Source organism: Sinocyclocheilus grahami, unplaced genomic scaffold, assembly GCF_001515645.1.
Source record: "Sinocyclocheilus grahami isolate Dianchi unplaced genomic scaffold, SAMN03320097.WGS_v1.1 scaffold674.1, whole genome shotgun sequence".
Classification (NCBI taxonomy): Eukaryota; Metazoa; Chordata; class Actinopteri; order Cypriniformes; family Cyprinidae; genus Sinocyclocheilus; species Sinocyclocheilus grahami.
The window spans coordinates 935,156-950,698 of record NW_015505853.1 but is presented as its reverse complement, the minus strand read 5'-3'; the positions used below and the strand labels follow the sequence as shown (position 1 = coordinate 950,698).

At 35.3% G+C, this 15,543-nt stretch overlaps 1 protein-coding gene across 1 annotated transcript in view; it reads left to right on the top strand.

Moving 5' to 3' along the window:
* Positions 1-15,543, top strand: part of fut8b (fucosyltransferase 8b (alpha (1,6) fucosyltransferase)) — a 111,192-nt gene that overhangs the window by 43,944 nt on the left and 51,705 nt on the right. Inside the window, exon 2 of the mRNA XM_016242855.1 lies at positions 12,996-13,474. Within this exon, the coding sequence (XP_016098341.1) occupies positions 13,272-13,474 (203 nt within the window). The 5' untranslated portion in view covers positions 12,996-13,271. The remainder of the gene's footprint in view (positions 1-12,995; positions 13,475-15,543) is intronic.

Below are 15,543 nucleotides of genomic sequence, written 5' to 3'. Positions count from 1 at the left end.
TATTTTCTTTTAAACATTTCATCAATTTAAACATGTCATGATTCAGTCAAATTCTGCATAAAGATGCAATGCACCAAAGTAAGGCTGAACAGTTTTGGGGAAAAAAGCTAAGTGTGATTTTTGTGATAAAAATTGTGACGGTAATTTAAAAAGTGTGATAAAAGAGAGAGAGAGATGTAGATTTGGATTTTGGTACTTGTTTGTTGTGATGCACAATTTGGCCAAAAATCATTATATTATATTATATTATATTATATTTGTAAAAAATTGCTTTACTTGTTTGTTGGGCTGCACAATTTGGCAAAAAAATCATATTTAATTATATATCAATATTCTGTTCTATTCTATTCTTTTCACTATAAAATAATAGTAACAATAATAATTATTGTTATAAATATGGTTATATAAATATGGGAGGGGGGGACAATGCAACCTAGTTGTTACATCATTATTTACAAAATACAAATATTATTAGAAATATAATTATTTCATGTAGTAAAAAACTTGATAGAATATAAAAAAATTAATAAATAAATAAAAACGTTTAAAATTGGTATGAGAGCCAAACATTTGGTTTGAACCTATTGTGAGCCCTGAGCACAAACAAATGAATAATTCAAACACCAGCAGTGTATATAACAGAAGAGTACAGCTTTATTCTCTATCATGTATGAGTGTCTCTCTCAGGTCTGCTTTCTGTTGAATGGAAATCCTCTGTCTCATGCAGGCAGCTCAGGTCCCGTCATCACCTGTCAGCAGATGAGGAAAGCCAGGTCTCCTCTAGTGTCTCCTCATGTCCTCAGAGATGCGATGAGGAAGCTTTCTGTGTGACACTGAGAGATACATCACTCAGAGATCAGAGTCAGAGCTCAAAGATGAGTAAAACCCATAGTAATGAACACCACTACACCTGTACAGAAAGTACTGTCACTTCAGGTTTTATAGGAAAGAAACATTTTTGCGTAGGACTTTACTGCATAAATATAAAGTCACATTCCATAAAAACAGGGGAAAATATTTTGTTTATTTATAGGATGAAATGTGACATGTTTTTGTTATATTACAGTGTTTTGAAGGCTCCAGATTTTTTGCTTTTGTTTTGATAAATTTTTTATTATATTACTTTTCAATTTTAGAACAAATGTAGTTCCTCTTCAGGAACTCGAGCTGCGTCGACAAACGCTAGGGGAACGCCTTCCGCGATCCACGCTCTGAATCGTATGTGAAATCAGTCCAATAGCTGAACGGGACGTCACGGCGGATGACGTCATGACCAGGAAGCTATAAAAGCACGTGCGGCGGAGCCCGCGTCAGCTTTCTGTCATTCAGCGAAGCGCTCTGTGTGTGTCAGTCATATTTATTGTTGTCTGTCTATTTTTTGGTAAAATACTTATAAGCAGCTATGTCTAAAGCCCACGCTAAGACAAAGCATGCAAAGGGGTGCAAGCCACGTTATAGGTTGTGTGTTCCTCCCTGCCCACGTTATATCACGAGTGGGGATACACACAGCCTGTGCGTGGTTTGTTTGGGAGCATTCAGATTAATCGCACACTTTTATCATGAAATTAAGCATATACCATTTATCTTGTTTAACATTTTGTCATTAGTTGCTATATTCAGCAAAGTAAACCAAAAGATTGAACGGTGATTCTCACAAAACTATATTTTCTGCAAGCATTTTTCAAGATAAATTTAGATGTCTTTCCAAGAAAGGACACTTGGAGAATCCAAAAAAAGGACACCAAAGAACCAAATGATATAAGGAGTCCATAAAATAGATACATTTATGCACATCAAAGAAAAAAAAAACTTCAAAATAATTTTTAAAATACGAGTGCAAAATTCAAAATGCAGGTAAAACACCAGTGTAAAACCAGGAAAATTTCTTCATATTAATACAGTACATTGTACCCCTTTTTTTTACAGTGTATATATTAATACATCTTATAATATTTAAATGACAAAAATACATGTATACATTTTAATATTTAAATGATATGAGACTTATTTTTTATTTATTTTTCAATGACTCTCTTGTAAGGAAAGAGTATAATTTATACATATAATTTATAGAAATATTTAAATAAAATGCATGTATAATCATTATAATGTTTACATTTTACTTTACAAATATCATTTTTTAAATATTGAGTACAGTAGCTCTTCATTGAAGGAACAACTTTGTATCTTAATGAGATGTGTGTGTGTGTGTGTGTGTGTGTGTGTGTGTGTGTATAATTGAATATTACATAGTACAGATTTTTTCCTTTTAATACATTTGATGAGTTCATATTGAGATCTCTCACTTTTGATTGCAGACTTGTCTTGGCAAATCTGAGTAAGTTTGAGTCATTGTTGAGATCTCTTCTGAGAGTCTCCTTTAGATCTGCATTTCATCTCATTTCTGTGTCGGAGAAATAACTCGGATATTAAAGTGGTTCCTGGATTCTGGATTCTTTTTTTTTTTTAATCCAGCCCCTGTAAGTGCTGATGAAAACACATGTTCTGGCGTCTCAGTTTCTGTGCTGTGACCCGTCTGAATCCGTGCTTGAGCGCTCTGAGAGCGGGATCGATAGATCCTGGGCTCTCTGACCTTGACTGCATTGTTCTTAGGGCCCATCTGGCCTCAGCAGGTGGAGCTGCACCTCCAGTTCCTTATGTTAGGACGTCACTAATGAACGAGAGACAGTGAGACATGAAAGACGAGACGTCTGACTGCTCTTTATTTGCTCTGGTGTCCTAATTAAAGCCTTGTTTGCAAAACACTTACACAAACAACATATTCCCAACACTAGAGAAGAACAGAGCAACAGATAGAGAGAGAGAGAGTGTCTGTCTGTTGTTCTATCATTCTCTCGTTTTATCATTCAATCTGTCATTCGATTTATCATTTAGTATTTTTATCATTCAGTCTTTTGTAAAATCGTTCAGTCTATCAACAGTCTTCGATTGTTCATTCTATCATTCTGTCATTTTATCTGTCAATCTATTGTTCTGTCTGTCGTTTTATTGGTCTGTTGTTCCACTGTTATATTGTTCAATCTGTCATTCTGTAATTTTATCATTCAATCATTCTATCGTTCAATCTGTCATTCTATTTGTCATTTTATTGTTCAATCTTTTGTTCAATGCATTGTTCTGTCTATCGTTTTATCATTCTATCGTCTATCATTTTATTGATCAATCTATTTTTGTATCATTTTATCGTTCAAACTGTCATTTGTTTTCTATCTATCTATCTATCTATCTATCTATCTATCTATCTTTATTGTTCTGTCTATCTATCGTTCTATCGTTCTGTCCATTCATTCTGTCCATAAGCTCTATAAACCTTCAAACATTTTATGCTTTTTTCAAAACTTTTGTGAAACCACTATTCAGTTTCTTTTTACTTTTAATTTCCAGTTCATTTTAATTCTACTTCCTTACATTCAAATTCGAATTGCAGTTTTAAAATTTAAATTTCAACTGGAAATTTGAGTCATTCTCCGTTCAGTTCTAAATGATGTAAAGCCCTGGTGTTTTGTGTCCATGTCACATTGCTACGATATTGCGAGTCAGCAAACTGTCCTGGGCAGTAAGTTTCTAGATTTATGTGTCATGCTACACAAGTTATTCTGACGTTTAGCTGATGGTGTCTTTTCTAACATGACTGACAGTCTCTTACTGCAGGGACATTTCCCCTGGAGCAAATGTTAAGTGGCTCGCTTAAGGACATGATGGAGATTCAGGGCTCAAGTTATTATTATCCAAAAGAATCAGCGCTTCCGCCGCTTTAAGATTACTAGGCTGAAGTTTAATCCTGTAATCAGGCTGAAGATTGTGTGATCAGTACATCAGCATCATCTGCAGATCTCGTCCGATGTGTGTTCTTCACTTATCAATGATTTCAGAAGAAGACCTTGTGCCTTGTGAAATGGAAAAACTGTCAGTGTGAGTGTGATCATAGATAAAATAACAGTAAAGATTTTACTCCCAGACTAGTTTTCAGCCGTTATATACATTATAATATGAAATGCATTATAAATAGGTGAAAATGTAAAGATTTCTATATTTCTCTTTTTCATCTTGGCTTCTGAAATCTGAATGCTATGTCAGAACTGCTGTATTTTATCTTAAAGGCATCATACTTTTAAAAGCAAACTATTCCTTGATATTTTGCTATAAATTCATTGAAAATCTTCCCAAAAAAATGATTGTGATTTTAACAGTAAAAGACTGTAAAAATGCTACAGTAAAAACCTCTTAATTAGTTAACAGTAAGCTTCCATACTATGTATGGTGAATAACTGTAATTACATTTAATGTAATTTTGCAGTTTTTGGAAGTGAAAAAGAAAAAGTCATTGTATAATTTACAGTGAAAAACTGTAAATTGACTTCCAAAATTGACATGTTTTTTGTTGTTGTTGAAATAACTGTTTCTTCTTAGTTTTTTTTTATTTATCAGTTGTGTACATTAGGGTTTTATCTTACATCTAATGTTGATAAATTAATTGTTTATTGCATTATTTCAGTAGCATGTGTGTTACCATGATGGGGTTTAGTGTTTGTGTGAATGACAATGTGTGCACCTTCTATATATAAGTATTTCCCTCCTCAGCTTGTGGACAAGCTGTTTGTGATGAGCTTTGTTCATCATGTGACTTTCTCATCACCACCTGTTTTTGGTGGTTATCAGTCTATTACAATGGTTCAAAACAGATATTAGTACTTCAATAGGTCTAAAATAAATCATTATTATTACTACTACTGCTATTATGCCAATAAATACATATTAGTTAAGTTCAAAAATGTAAATTGTTAAACTTAATTGTTATTAGTAGTAGTAAATAAAATAAAAAAACATTTATGTAAGTCAGTGTATTATTATTACATTTCAAAAGAGTAAATTATTTTTGTTATTATTATTATTACACTTCAAGAGTGTGAATTATCAATATTATTATTAGTCTACATGTGTATGTGTGATTGTGTTAAAGTTCAAAACTGCTAGTTATTATACTTAATTATTGTTATTAGTTTTAGTGCTAGTATTAAAATAAAAAATAAAAATACACATACAAAAAGTGTGCATTATTATTACTATTATTATTATTATTATTAAATAAATACATATTTATGTAAGTTCAAATGTGTGGATGTTCATTATACTTAATTGTTATTAGTATTTGGAGTAGTAAATTAATATTAATGTAAGTCAAAAAGTATTATTATCATTGTTGATGATTCACACTTTTCAAATTACATAATAATACTTATACATTATAGATATATTTATTAAAGGGGTTATATGACGTTGCTAAAAAGAACATTATTTTGTGTATTTGGTGTAATTATATTGTGTTTTCGCAGTTTAAGTTTCAAAAAACATGATTTTCCACATACTGTGCATTATTGTTTCTCCTCTATGCCCCGCCTTTCTGAAACGCGTCAATTTTTACAAAGCTCATCTGTCTGAAAAGCAAGGTGTGCTCTGATTGGCCAGCTATCCAGTGCGTTGTGATTGGCTGAATACCTCAAGCGTGTGACGGAAATGTTAAGCCCCTTACCAGGTTCAGGAAACTTTCCTCCGTGAAATGCGCTGCACACACTTGAATATTTGGGTTGAAGTGTTCTGGAACAGTGTTGTAAATACAACTTAACCACTGATTTCTAGTTGTGTCCTCTTTTGGAAGACCAAGCAAAGTAGTTTCACTTTCACAATGAAACACCAGCCTGGTCTCATGTTTATACGTAGGTATTAATACGTAACATTTACAAGCACAAAACGTACACTTTTGTGTGTATTTATTCATGCTAAAACGTACAATTTAGACGTATTTCAACATTTAAAACGTACAAATCGCTACGTATTTTTAGCTAAAAAACGTAAAAATATTTACGTATCTTTTATATCATTTAGATATTCGTATCAATGCATTTTTATCATTTTATTAATGCGCAATTTAGATTTTTAGACCCCTTAACCTACCCCCAAACCTTAACCTACCCATTTTATATTGATATATAAAGGATATAAAACGCAAATGACCGAAATACACAGAAAAATAAACATTTTAGTAACAATATAGCATTAAAATATATTTATAGTCGCTAATTCCTACCTATAAGCCTAAACATTTCTGTACAGTATAAGAAAAACATGACAGACAGATAAATGCAATTACAATCATTTATTTATTGCAAAAATGTCAAAAGCATGAAACATGAAATCGTGTCATATGACCCCTTTAAATATCATCATAATTGGAGAGAATGAGACAAAAGTGTAGAGTTTGGCTGTGTTCTCTATAGTTTATCAGAACAGGTTAATCTCATGGAGAAAACACATGAGACAGTATAAGCTTCTATGTTACTGTCTATCCCAGTTTTTGAGGAAACCCACAGATTTATAAATGGATGGTTGCAAAGTTTGTGTTCTTGTTTTGATATGGTTCTGGCAGATCCCTGTGCCCGTGTCCTGGTTTGATTAACAGCGTCAGCATTTCCCAGATGAATTCTGTCCTAGATTGTCATTCCCCTTTGCTGGACCGTTGTTGCCCCCCCCCAACACACACACCACCACCACCACACACACAGTTACAATATACATAAAAGATGTGCTCTGCAAGGCTCCTGTTGTAATCCGTCAAACCTTTGACCTTAAGTATAATTCATGGTGAGGTCACGCATGCATCATTCAGCGCTCATGGGGAAGTTTATTGTGGGGCAGGTAACACTGTGTGATGTACGACCCTCTGTCGGGTTTCTGGGCCGCAGCAGCGGGAGCCATACGCTGCTGCGGTTCGAGCAGGTCATTTGGGTTGACCTTTCCTATGAGTGATTGACAGGTAAATGATAGTTGCGCAGTGCCATAAAGATGATGAATCTTTGAGTCTGAAAGGTCAGAGGAGGCGTTACTGAGGAAGCAAAGCATGATGGGAACAGAGGGTGGAACGCACAGGGTCCACTGAACAGGAGCTTCTCTAACATTTCATAACCTGCGGGTTTCTGAAGCTTCATGGGCTGAGAAGGTTTTAATGTTTAATTTAAGTATGAGTGCATTAGACTTTACTGTTTGTTAATGTCTTTTCAGGTTAAAGGACATCACAAATTACATGAGGTATGAGGGCTTTTATAATTAAAGGAAAATTCATACTTTTATTCAGCAAGGATGCACTAAATTGAACAAAAGTGACAATAAAGACATTTATAATGTTGCAAAAGATTTCTATTTCAAATGCATGCTGTTCTTTTGAACTTTCTATTCATCAAAGAATCCTGAAAAATAAAATATATCATGTCTTCCTCAAAAATATGAAGCAGCACAACTGTTTGATTATTGATAATAATCAGAAATGTTTTTTTTAGCAGCAGATCAGCATATCAGAATGATTTCTGAAGGATCATGTGACACTGAAGACTGGAGTATTGATGCTGAAAATTCAGCTTTGATCACAGGAATAAATTACATTTTAAAATATATTAAAATATATATATTTTTATTGTAATAATATTTCACAATATTACTGTTTTTACTGTACATAATTTGCTAATTTTTCTATGTGTTTGACTGAGGTAAAGGGATGGTTGACAAATAATTTCCTACAATTAAATGAGGATGAGACTTAGTTTAATATATTTGGGAATAGATTCCCCGAGAAAGAACTGGTTGAGAGTTATGGTCTATTGTCAAACAACATGCTTGGTTTTGTGATGGACTTAGGAGTACATTTTGACTCAGATATCTGCTTTGATCGCCAAGTACTTTTTTTCAGTTGAGGAACTTATCTAAATTGAAACCTATCCTTTCTACCAAGGATCTGGAAACTGCTATGCATGCTTTCATTTCCACAAGATTGGATTATTGCAGTGCTTTATATTTAGGTCTAAGTGAATCTCTGGTTACTCGTCTTCAGTATGTTCAAAATGCTGCAAGACTTTTAACTAATACCAGAAAACGGGATCATATAACACCTGTGTTGATATCTCTTCACTGGTTACCTGTAAATTATAGAATGCAATACAAGGTATTAATGATTGTGTACAAAGCATTGCACAATCAGGCTCCTGAGTGTTTAAAGGACATCCTTACCAATCTCAAAGCCATCTGCACTCTTCTCAGAACTTGCTCTTAACTGTTCCTCTGTCTCGTCGTAGTGGAGATTGCACCTTTTCAGTTGTGGCTACACTCTGGAATGCCTTCCCTCTATTCATAAAATCTTCATCAACTATGGACATTTTTAAAAGGAACTTAAAGTCTTATTTATTTCATCAGGCTTCTGGCGTTTGAGTGGGTCAGATTAATGTGAGTGATTTCGTTGGACGATTTATATTGGTGTCATGCTGTGTTGGTATTGTATGTTTGTATGTTTTTTTTTAGAGTTTTAATTATCTCTTTACAGCACTTTAGTCAATTTCTATGGTTTTGTAATTGTAATAATAAAATGTTACAAGTAACTATTTGTATGTTTCTTCCATAGAAAGTAATAAAATACTTATACCGTAAGTTGGCTGATGATTTTCTCTCACAGAACAGTACAGCTGTGCTTGGCTTACCTGTTAATTGTAATAAAACATAATTTTTCTCATAAGTGCATCTTAATCTTAAATAATGTGTATGTTAACAGGTACTGTGCTCATCTCAAGACCCTAAAACAAGAAGCTCTGCTGTTGACAGAACTGGCAAAGCTGGAGGGAGAAGTGTTTCCGTGGTTGCTCTTCTGTCCTCATTAATGTCTTTTTACTGAGGAAACATAAAAACCCATCAGACGCCATAAACCTGCAGCCCTGATACTGAATATCTAGAAGATGATCACTTGACAGTTTGGCTCTGAAGCACAGCTAAGCTTTTCTTCTTTAGAATAACATTGACTGATGTATATTGAACAGTATTACCACATTAGATTTTTTTGTTTGTTTGTTTTAATTTCATGCCTTTAAATAGAGTTTCTCAGTTTGGTATGCAAGCTTGTTTCCACCACAGAATACAACAAATAAATAAATAAATAATTAATAATAATAATAAATACATAAAAATGTAATTGCTTTGTAAAAAGCAAACTTTTTATCTCACAATTTAAGCTTTTTCCTTGTAGTTCTGGAAAAAGTCAGAATTGTGAAATATAAATGCAATTTCAGGTTATAAACTCGCAGTTCTGAGAACTAAAGTCAGAATTGCGATAAAAAAAAATCACAGTTACCTGTTTTACTTTGTATTCCATGGCAGAAAAAAAAACTATTGCAAGATGTACTCTCAGAATTCTGAGAAAAAAGTTGCAAGATAAACTCGCAAATGCTAGAAAACTTTAAAAAAAAAAAAAGTTTTTATATTGCAAATCTGACATTTTTCTCTGAATTGCACGTTTATATCCCACAATTCAGACTTTGTTTCAGAATTGAGTCAGAATTGTGAGATTTACTCACAATTGTGAGATGAAAAGTTGCTATTACCTTTTTTTTTATTATTATTCCATAGCAGAAACAGGCTTCCACAGTTTGGCTTATAGGCTGTTATTTGTGCTTGTGAAGAAAACACAATGCTATCATCAGGTGTGATTCATTCTTAATGAAATAAAAAAAAAATCACAGTTACCTGTTTTACTTTGTATTCCATGGCAGAAAAAAAAACTATTGCAAGATGTACTCTCAGAATTCTGAGAAAAAAGTTGCAAGATAAACTCGCAAATGCTAGAAAACTTAAAAAAAAAAAAAGTTTTTATATTGCAAATCTGACATTTTTCTCTGAATTGCACGTTTATATCCCACAATTCAGACTTTGTTTCAGAATTGAGTCAGAATTGTGAGATTTACTCACAATTGTGAGATGAAAAGTTGCTATTACCTTTTTTTTTATTATTATTCCATAGCAGAAACAGGCTTCCACAGTTTGGCTTATAGGCTGTTATTTGTGCTTGTGAAGAAAACACAATGCTATCATCAGGTGTGATTCATTCTTAATGAATCCCCCCAGTCTCTAATCAGAAATTGCAGTAAAATCGGATGTGACTTGACTTTTAGATCAGTGCACAGTGTGGCTAAAAGATCATGGATCTGAACACAATAACTCAACTGTGATGTTTCTGCAGGGGAATTAGAAGATAAAATTATGATACAAGTTCCTTCCTTTAATTTCACTCTTTGCAGACGTGTCATCCCTCAGTGCCCACACACTGTATTCCCTCGCGCCATCTCTCTGTCTTTTTCTCTCTCTTAATGAAAACTGATGCCCTGTTAATGTTCAGTGAAGATGTATTAAAAGCTGTTCTGTCATATTTCTCCTTAATGCTCTGTTTGCACTGAGAGAGAGATTAAAACAGGATAATTCTAGTTTCTTTGCATTAATTAAAACAGGAAAAGTTTTGTTGTTTACACTTGCGGTGTTGAAGAGTTGCATGCTTGCAGTGAAGACAGCTTTGTTGATTATAACAAACAATTTAGCATACTTGGAGTGTTTCAGGCTCATGCATTTGCACTATAGACAGCTTCGGTGATATAAAAGTAGTGTTCTAGTTCTGGCACATCGCTTGCAGTGTTGCAATGAAATGCACTTGCAGTGAGAGTTATTGATTGTAACAGGAACATTTCAGTTTTGTTTCTTTGCATTGTTTCATGCTCGCAGTGTAGCCAGCTATGTTGATTTAAAACAGAAACATTCTAGTTCAGTTGCTTTGCACACTTGCAGTGTTGTAGGGTCATGCATTTGTTCTAGTTCTGTCACAATGCTTGTAATGACATGTGTTTGGTCGCAGTGTTGCATGCTTGCTTTGATTAAATCAGGATCATTCAAGTTTTGTTGCATTGTACGATTGCAGTGCCGCAGGGTTACATGATTGCAGGTTTGCTGGTTATAACAAATTTTTTTGTTTAGTTGCATTGCATGCTTGCAGTTCTAGTTCTGTCACACCACTTGCAGTTTTGCAATGAAATGTGCTTGCAGTGAGAGTTATTGATTGTAACTGGAACATTGCAGTTGTTTCTTTGCATTGTTTCATGCTTGCAGAGTAGGCAAGTTTCTTGATTATAAAAAGAACATTTTAGTTTTATTGCATTACTCACTTGCAGTATAGACAGCTTTGTTCATTTAAAACAAGAATGTTCTATTTTTGTTGCACTGCACCGTTTACAGACACTGCTTTCGAAGATAAAACAACAACATAATATCTTTATTATTCATTCAGGTTTTGTTGCATTGTTGGTTTGCAGAGAAGACAGCTTTATTCATTATAATGAGAGTGTTCTAGTTATGTTGCATCTCAAACAGATTTGTTTATGCTAAAGCTCCTCTTATTCCCACTGGTAGCCGCCACATCACTTGCTGTTCATTTGCATAAAGTTAAACTCTCCTCAGCAGCATTGCATCGCCTGTGGTTGCTGATGCTAATATCGCAGCACATCGCTGTCAGCGTGCCACTCGCTTGCAGCATAGACACAATGTCTCACTCATTCCAGGAGGGAAACTGATGACACTGGGTTTTCTAGGGTCGTTCCAGTGCGCTCATCACGTCAGCTGCGGGACATGTCTGGGGGAATGAGGGGGGATTTAGCTGTCAGAGTCTGAATCCGTGAGAATGAGTGCAGTACAGATGTACCCCCAAACGAACAGACGTTTTAAGAGTCTCCTCACATCTGTCATGAGATTGCACCTTCGTGAGATTGTCATTTTGATCGATCCTTGCGGGTGCCGAGGCAGGGCTGTGTCAGGGGTGTGAGGAACTGCATTTTTATTTGTGTGTTTTAGTTGTATTTGGATGTTTTCAGTTCATTTTCATTGGCACACTGTGCTCTCTGTAGCAATTGTTTGGATTCAAGGCTCAGATTTCACACTGGATTGTGTCCCAACTAGGGTTGCAAAAGTGTGGAACATTTCCGGTAAATTTTCGGAAACTTTCCAAAAATCCCTGGAATATTCCCAAAAATCCTGGAAAGTTTCCAAAATTTCTGGGATGTTTCCGAAATTTACTGGAAATGTTCCACCTTTTTGCAACCCTAATCCCAACACAGAAACATTGTTTAACATACAAAAATAAGCAAAGAGCTTTAAATCAAACTTTGTTTAATATTTACTTTAATTTTATTTATTTTAGATGAACTACACAAACCACACGTAATCACAGGCTCCTCTTGGCCTTAGGAACATGGAGTGTGTGAAGCCGAAATGCTTATACAATAATGTCATACCTGCAGTGTTGCAGTGTCATGCATTTGCAGTGTAGACAGCTTCATTGATTGTAAAAGTTCAGTCACACCGCTTGCAGTGTTGCAATAACATGCACTTGCAGTGAGTTTAATTGATTATAACTAGAACAATCTAACTGTGTTTTTCTTGCAGTGTTGTAAAGTAGCATGCTTGCGGTGTGCACCGCTTTGATGATTGTAACCAGAACATTTTATTTTTATTGCATTTCTCATTTCTCGCAGTGTTGCAGGATCACACACCTGCAGTGTTGATTATAACAGGGTCTTTTTAATTGTTGCACTTCTCATTTGTAGTTTAGTCAGTTTTGTGTATTTTCAACAGAAACGTTCTAGTTCTGCTGCAGTGCACACTTGTAGTGTTGCAGGGTCATGCGTTTGCAGTTTAGACTACTTCATTTATTATTTAAGGAGAGGTCTGCTTCTGTTCTACTTTGCTTGCAGGGTCGCAATGACATGTTAGTTTTGTTGCATTTCTCATTTGCAGTGTTTATCATACAAAAGAAAACAAAGAGCCTTAACTTTACTTGGTTAATATTTTATTTTATTTGAGATCAAATGTAAAAACTACTCAAACACACAAGTAAGAACATGTACGCGATTGTCAGTGAATGAGACACATTTTGGTTGATGATGTTTAACCTTTGACGTTAACGACAGAATATCAATAATATTTTTTCTTCTTTAGTTTATTTTAGCTATCTATGATTGTATGCTGAGTGACCCTTTATTATTTGCAGTCAGCATTGTTTTTCTCTAACCCAACCGACAAGTTGAAAACCACTTCTCTGTAACATCTTTCTCTCTTTCTTTCTCCAGAGCCGTAATGCGTTTCGAGAACCCAGATGCCAAAGCCAATGAGACGCCAGTGAAAGCCAGAAATGCCACAATCATCTACTAAAGAAACGCAATGGAAGATCTGCCTTCTTGACGAGTCACGATGCATGAATATCCACGGTGTATTGATGTACCTACATAGACGCAACTGCTTCTTTTGACCTTCCACATTTGGACGCCCCGCTTTTAAGCTCGACTTTAATCGGCAGACCCAGCATGCCTGCCGTCCATCGGTTGTGACTGGAGTTTGACGGCAGCATGCGTCCATGTGCAGGCTCCTGGCGCTGGATAGCGCTGGTCCTGCTGGCCTGGGGGACGCTGCTCTTTTATATCGGGGGACATCTGGTGAAAGACAACGAACATGCGCCACGCTCCAGCCGTGAGCTGGCGAAGATCCTCACCAAGTTGGAGCGACTGAAACAGCAGAATGAGGACCTGCGGCGCATGGCTCAGTCACTACGGTAAATCCACTCAATACAGTCAAATAACACTGCCTTGCATCATATTTGCTGAATGAAATACTTGTTTCATACTAATATTGGGGTGCTGATTCCAACGATAGTTTCTATTTTGTTTTGATAGTGTCTGTCACAATTTCTTCCAAAATAGTGCATTTCATAGCATTTTTGCTTTCGACGACAGTAAAGAAGTCTTGTATTATCCCTTAATCAGCAGAAAAACGTCCACAAACACATGACTCCTGTTCGAATCTGAGCCTGATTACTACATTATTTCTCAGCCCATTTTCACATGAATGATTGATATTCTTCAACTCAGCATCATCAAATTAGTTAATATTAGGCCTTTTTTTGCAAATCATTTGAATTTTTCAGTCCCATGATCTATTATTACAGCATCTGTTAAAGAAATAGTTTGGGCAAAAATGACAATTTCTTTTGAGGTTTTATTGCTAAATAAAATAAACACAGACATGGCTTGGCTTGGCTTGGCTTGGCTTGGCTAGACTAGACTAGACAAAACAAAAACATTTACAAGGACACAACTCACCAACAGTAGTTACAGGCAACAATACAAAATAAAAGACATGAAAACATGAACATAAACCAACACCCAAAACCACCTGACATTTTCTCACCATCAAAATTCTATTTAAAAAAATAACAGAATACGGATTTGCAACAAAGTGTGGATGAGAAAATACTAATTTTAATACGATTAAGACAATACTCTGATTAAGTATCTACCATGTAAATAGAGATTTTTGATTACCTTAATCCGGCTAAAGTCATAATCGAAGTAAACACTAGGACTAGACTAGACAAAACAAAAACATTTACAAGGACACAACTCACCAACAGTAGTTACAGGCAAAAATACAAAATAAAAGACATGAAAACATGAACATAAACCAACACCCAAAACCACCTGACATTTTCTCACCATCAAAATTCTATTTAAAAAAATAACAGAATACGGATTTGCAACAAAGTGTGGATGAGAAAATACTAATTTTAATACGATTAAGACAATACTCTGATTAAGTATCTACCATGTAAATAGAGATTTTTGATTACCTTAATCCGGCTAAAGTCATAATCGAAGTAAACACTAATCGAATTAAGACATGTGGAGTATTCCTATTTTAATCGCATTATTGAAGTGCAGTAAAGACATGTACACACCTTAAAGGGGTCATATGATGTTGCTAAAAAGAACATTATTTGGTGTAATGAAATGTGTTTATGCAGTTTAAGGTTAAAAAAACTCATTCTTTTCCACAAACTGTACATTATTGTTTCTCCTCTATGCCCTGACTTTCTGAAACGCGTCGATTTTTACAAAGCTCATCGGTCTGAAAAACGAGGTGTGCTCTGATTGGCCAGCTATCCAGTGCATTATGATTGGCCGAATACCTCAAGCGTGTGATGGAAATGTTACGCCCCTTACCATACTGTGATGATGCCCTGTCTGGCTGGAGTGACGATTAAAACCCATAGGCATTTGTTGCATCCAGTGGGGACATAATTACGGATTATAATGACTTATACAGTCTTTTTTTCACGTTTTCACGTTTCGCACCGCTTAAATATTAAACCATGTCTGCATTTGTGATCGGAGAAATGACAAACAACAAGCGCTACTCTACACTGCTCAAAACTCAAAACTCGCATTTGAATCATCAGTGGCAAATCCTTAAAATGAAAACGTACTTACAGTCTGTGAGTCAGAACAGCCGGCATTGTAGTCTACTCTCCCAGGATCAGGAAACAGTCCTCCATAAAATGCGCTGCACACATCTGAATATTTGGGTTGAACTGTTCTGGAACAGTGTTGTAAATACAACTTAACCACTGATTTCTAGTCGTGTCCTCTTTTGGAAGACCAAACAAAGTAGTCTCACACGGCGGGCTAGAGTGAGCGGATCAGAACGGATCAGCTCCAGGCATGACGAAGCGGATATCATCCTCTTTTGGAAGGAATGAGTTAGAATGTTAGAACGAGGCGTTTTAGGTAGGCGTGGTTGACTCTTAACTTTTATAAAGAATATCTCTTTGGATTTGAGACTTTA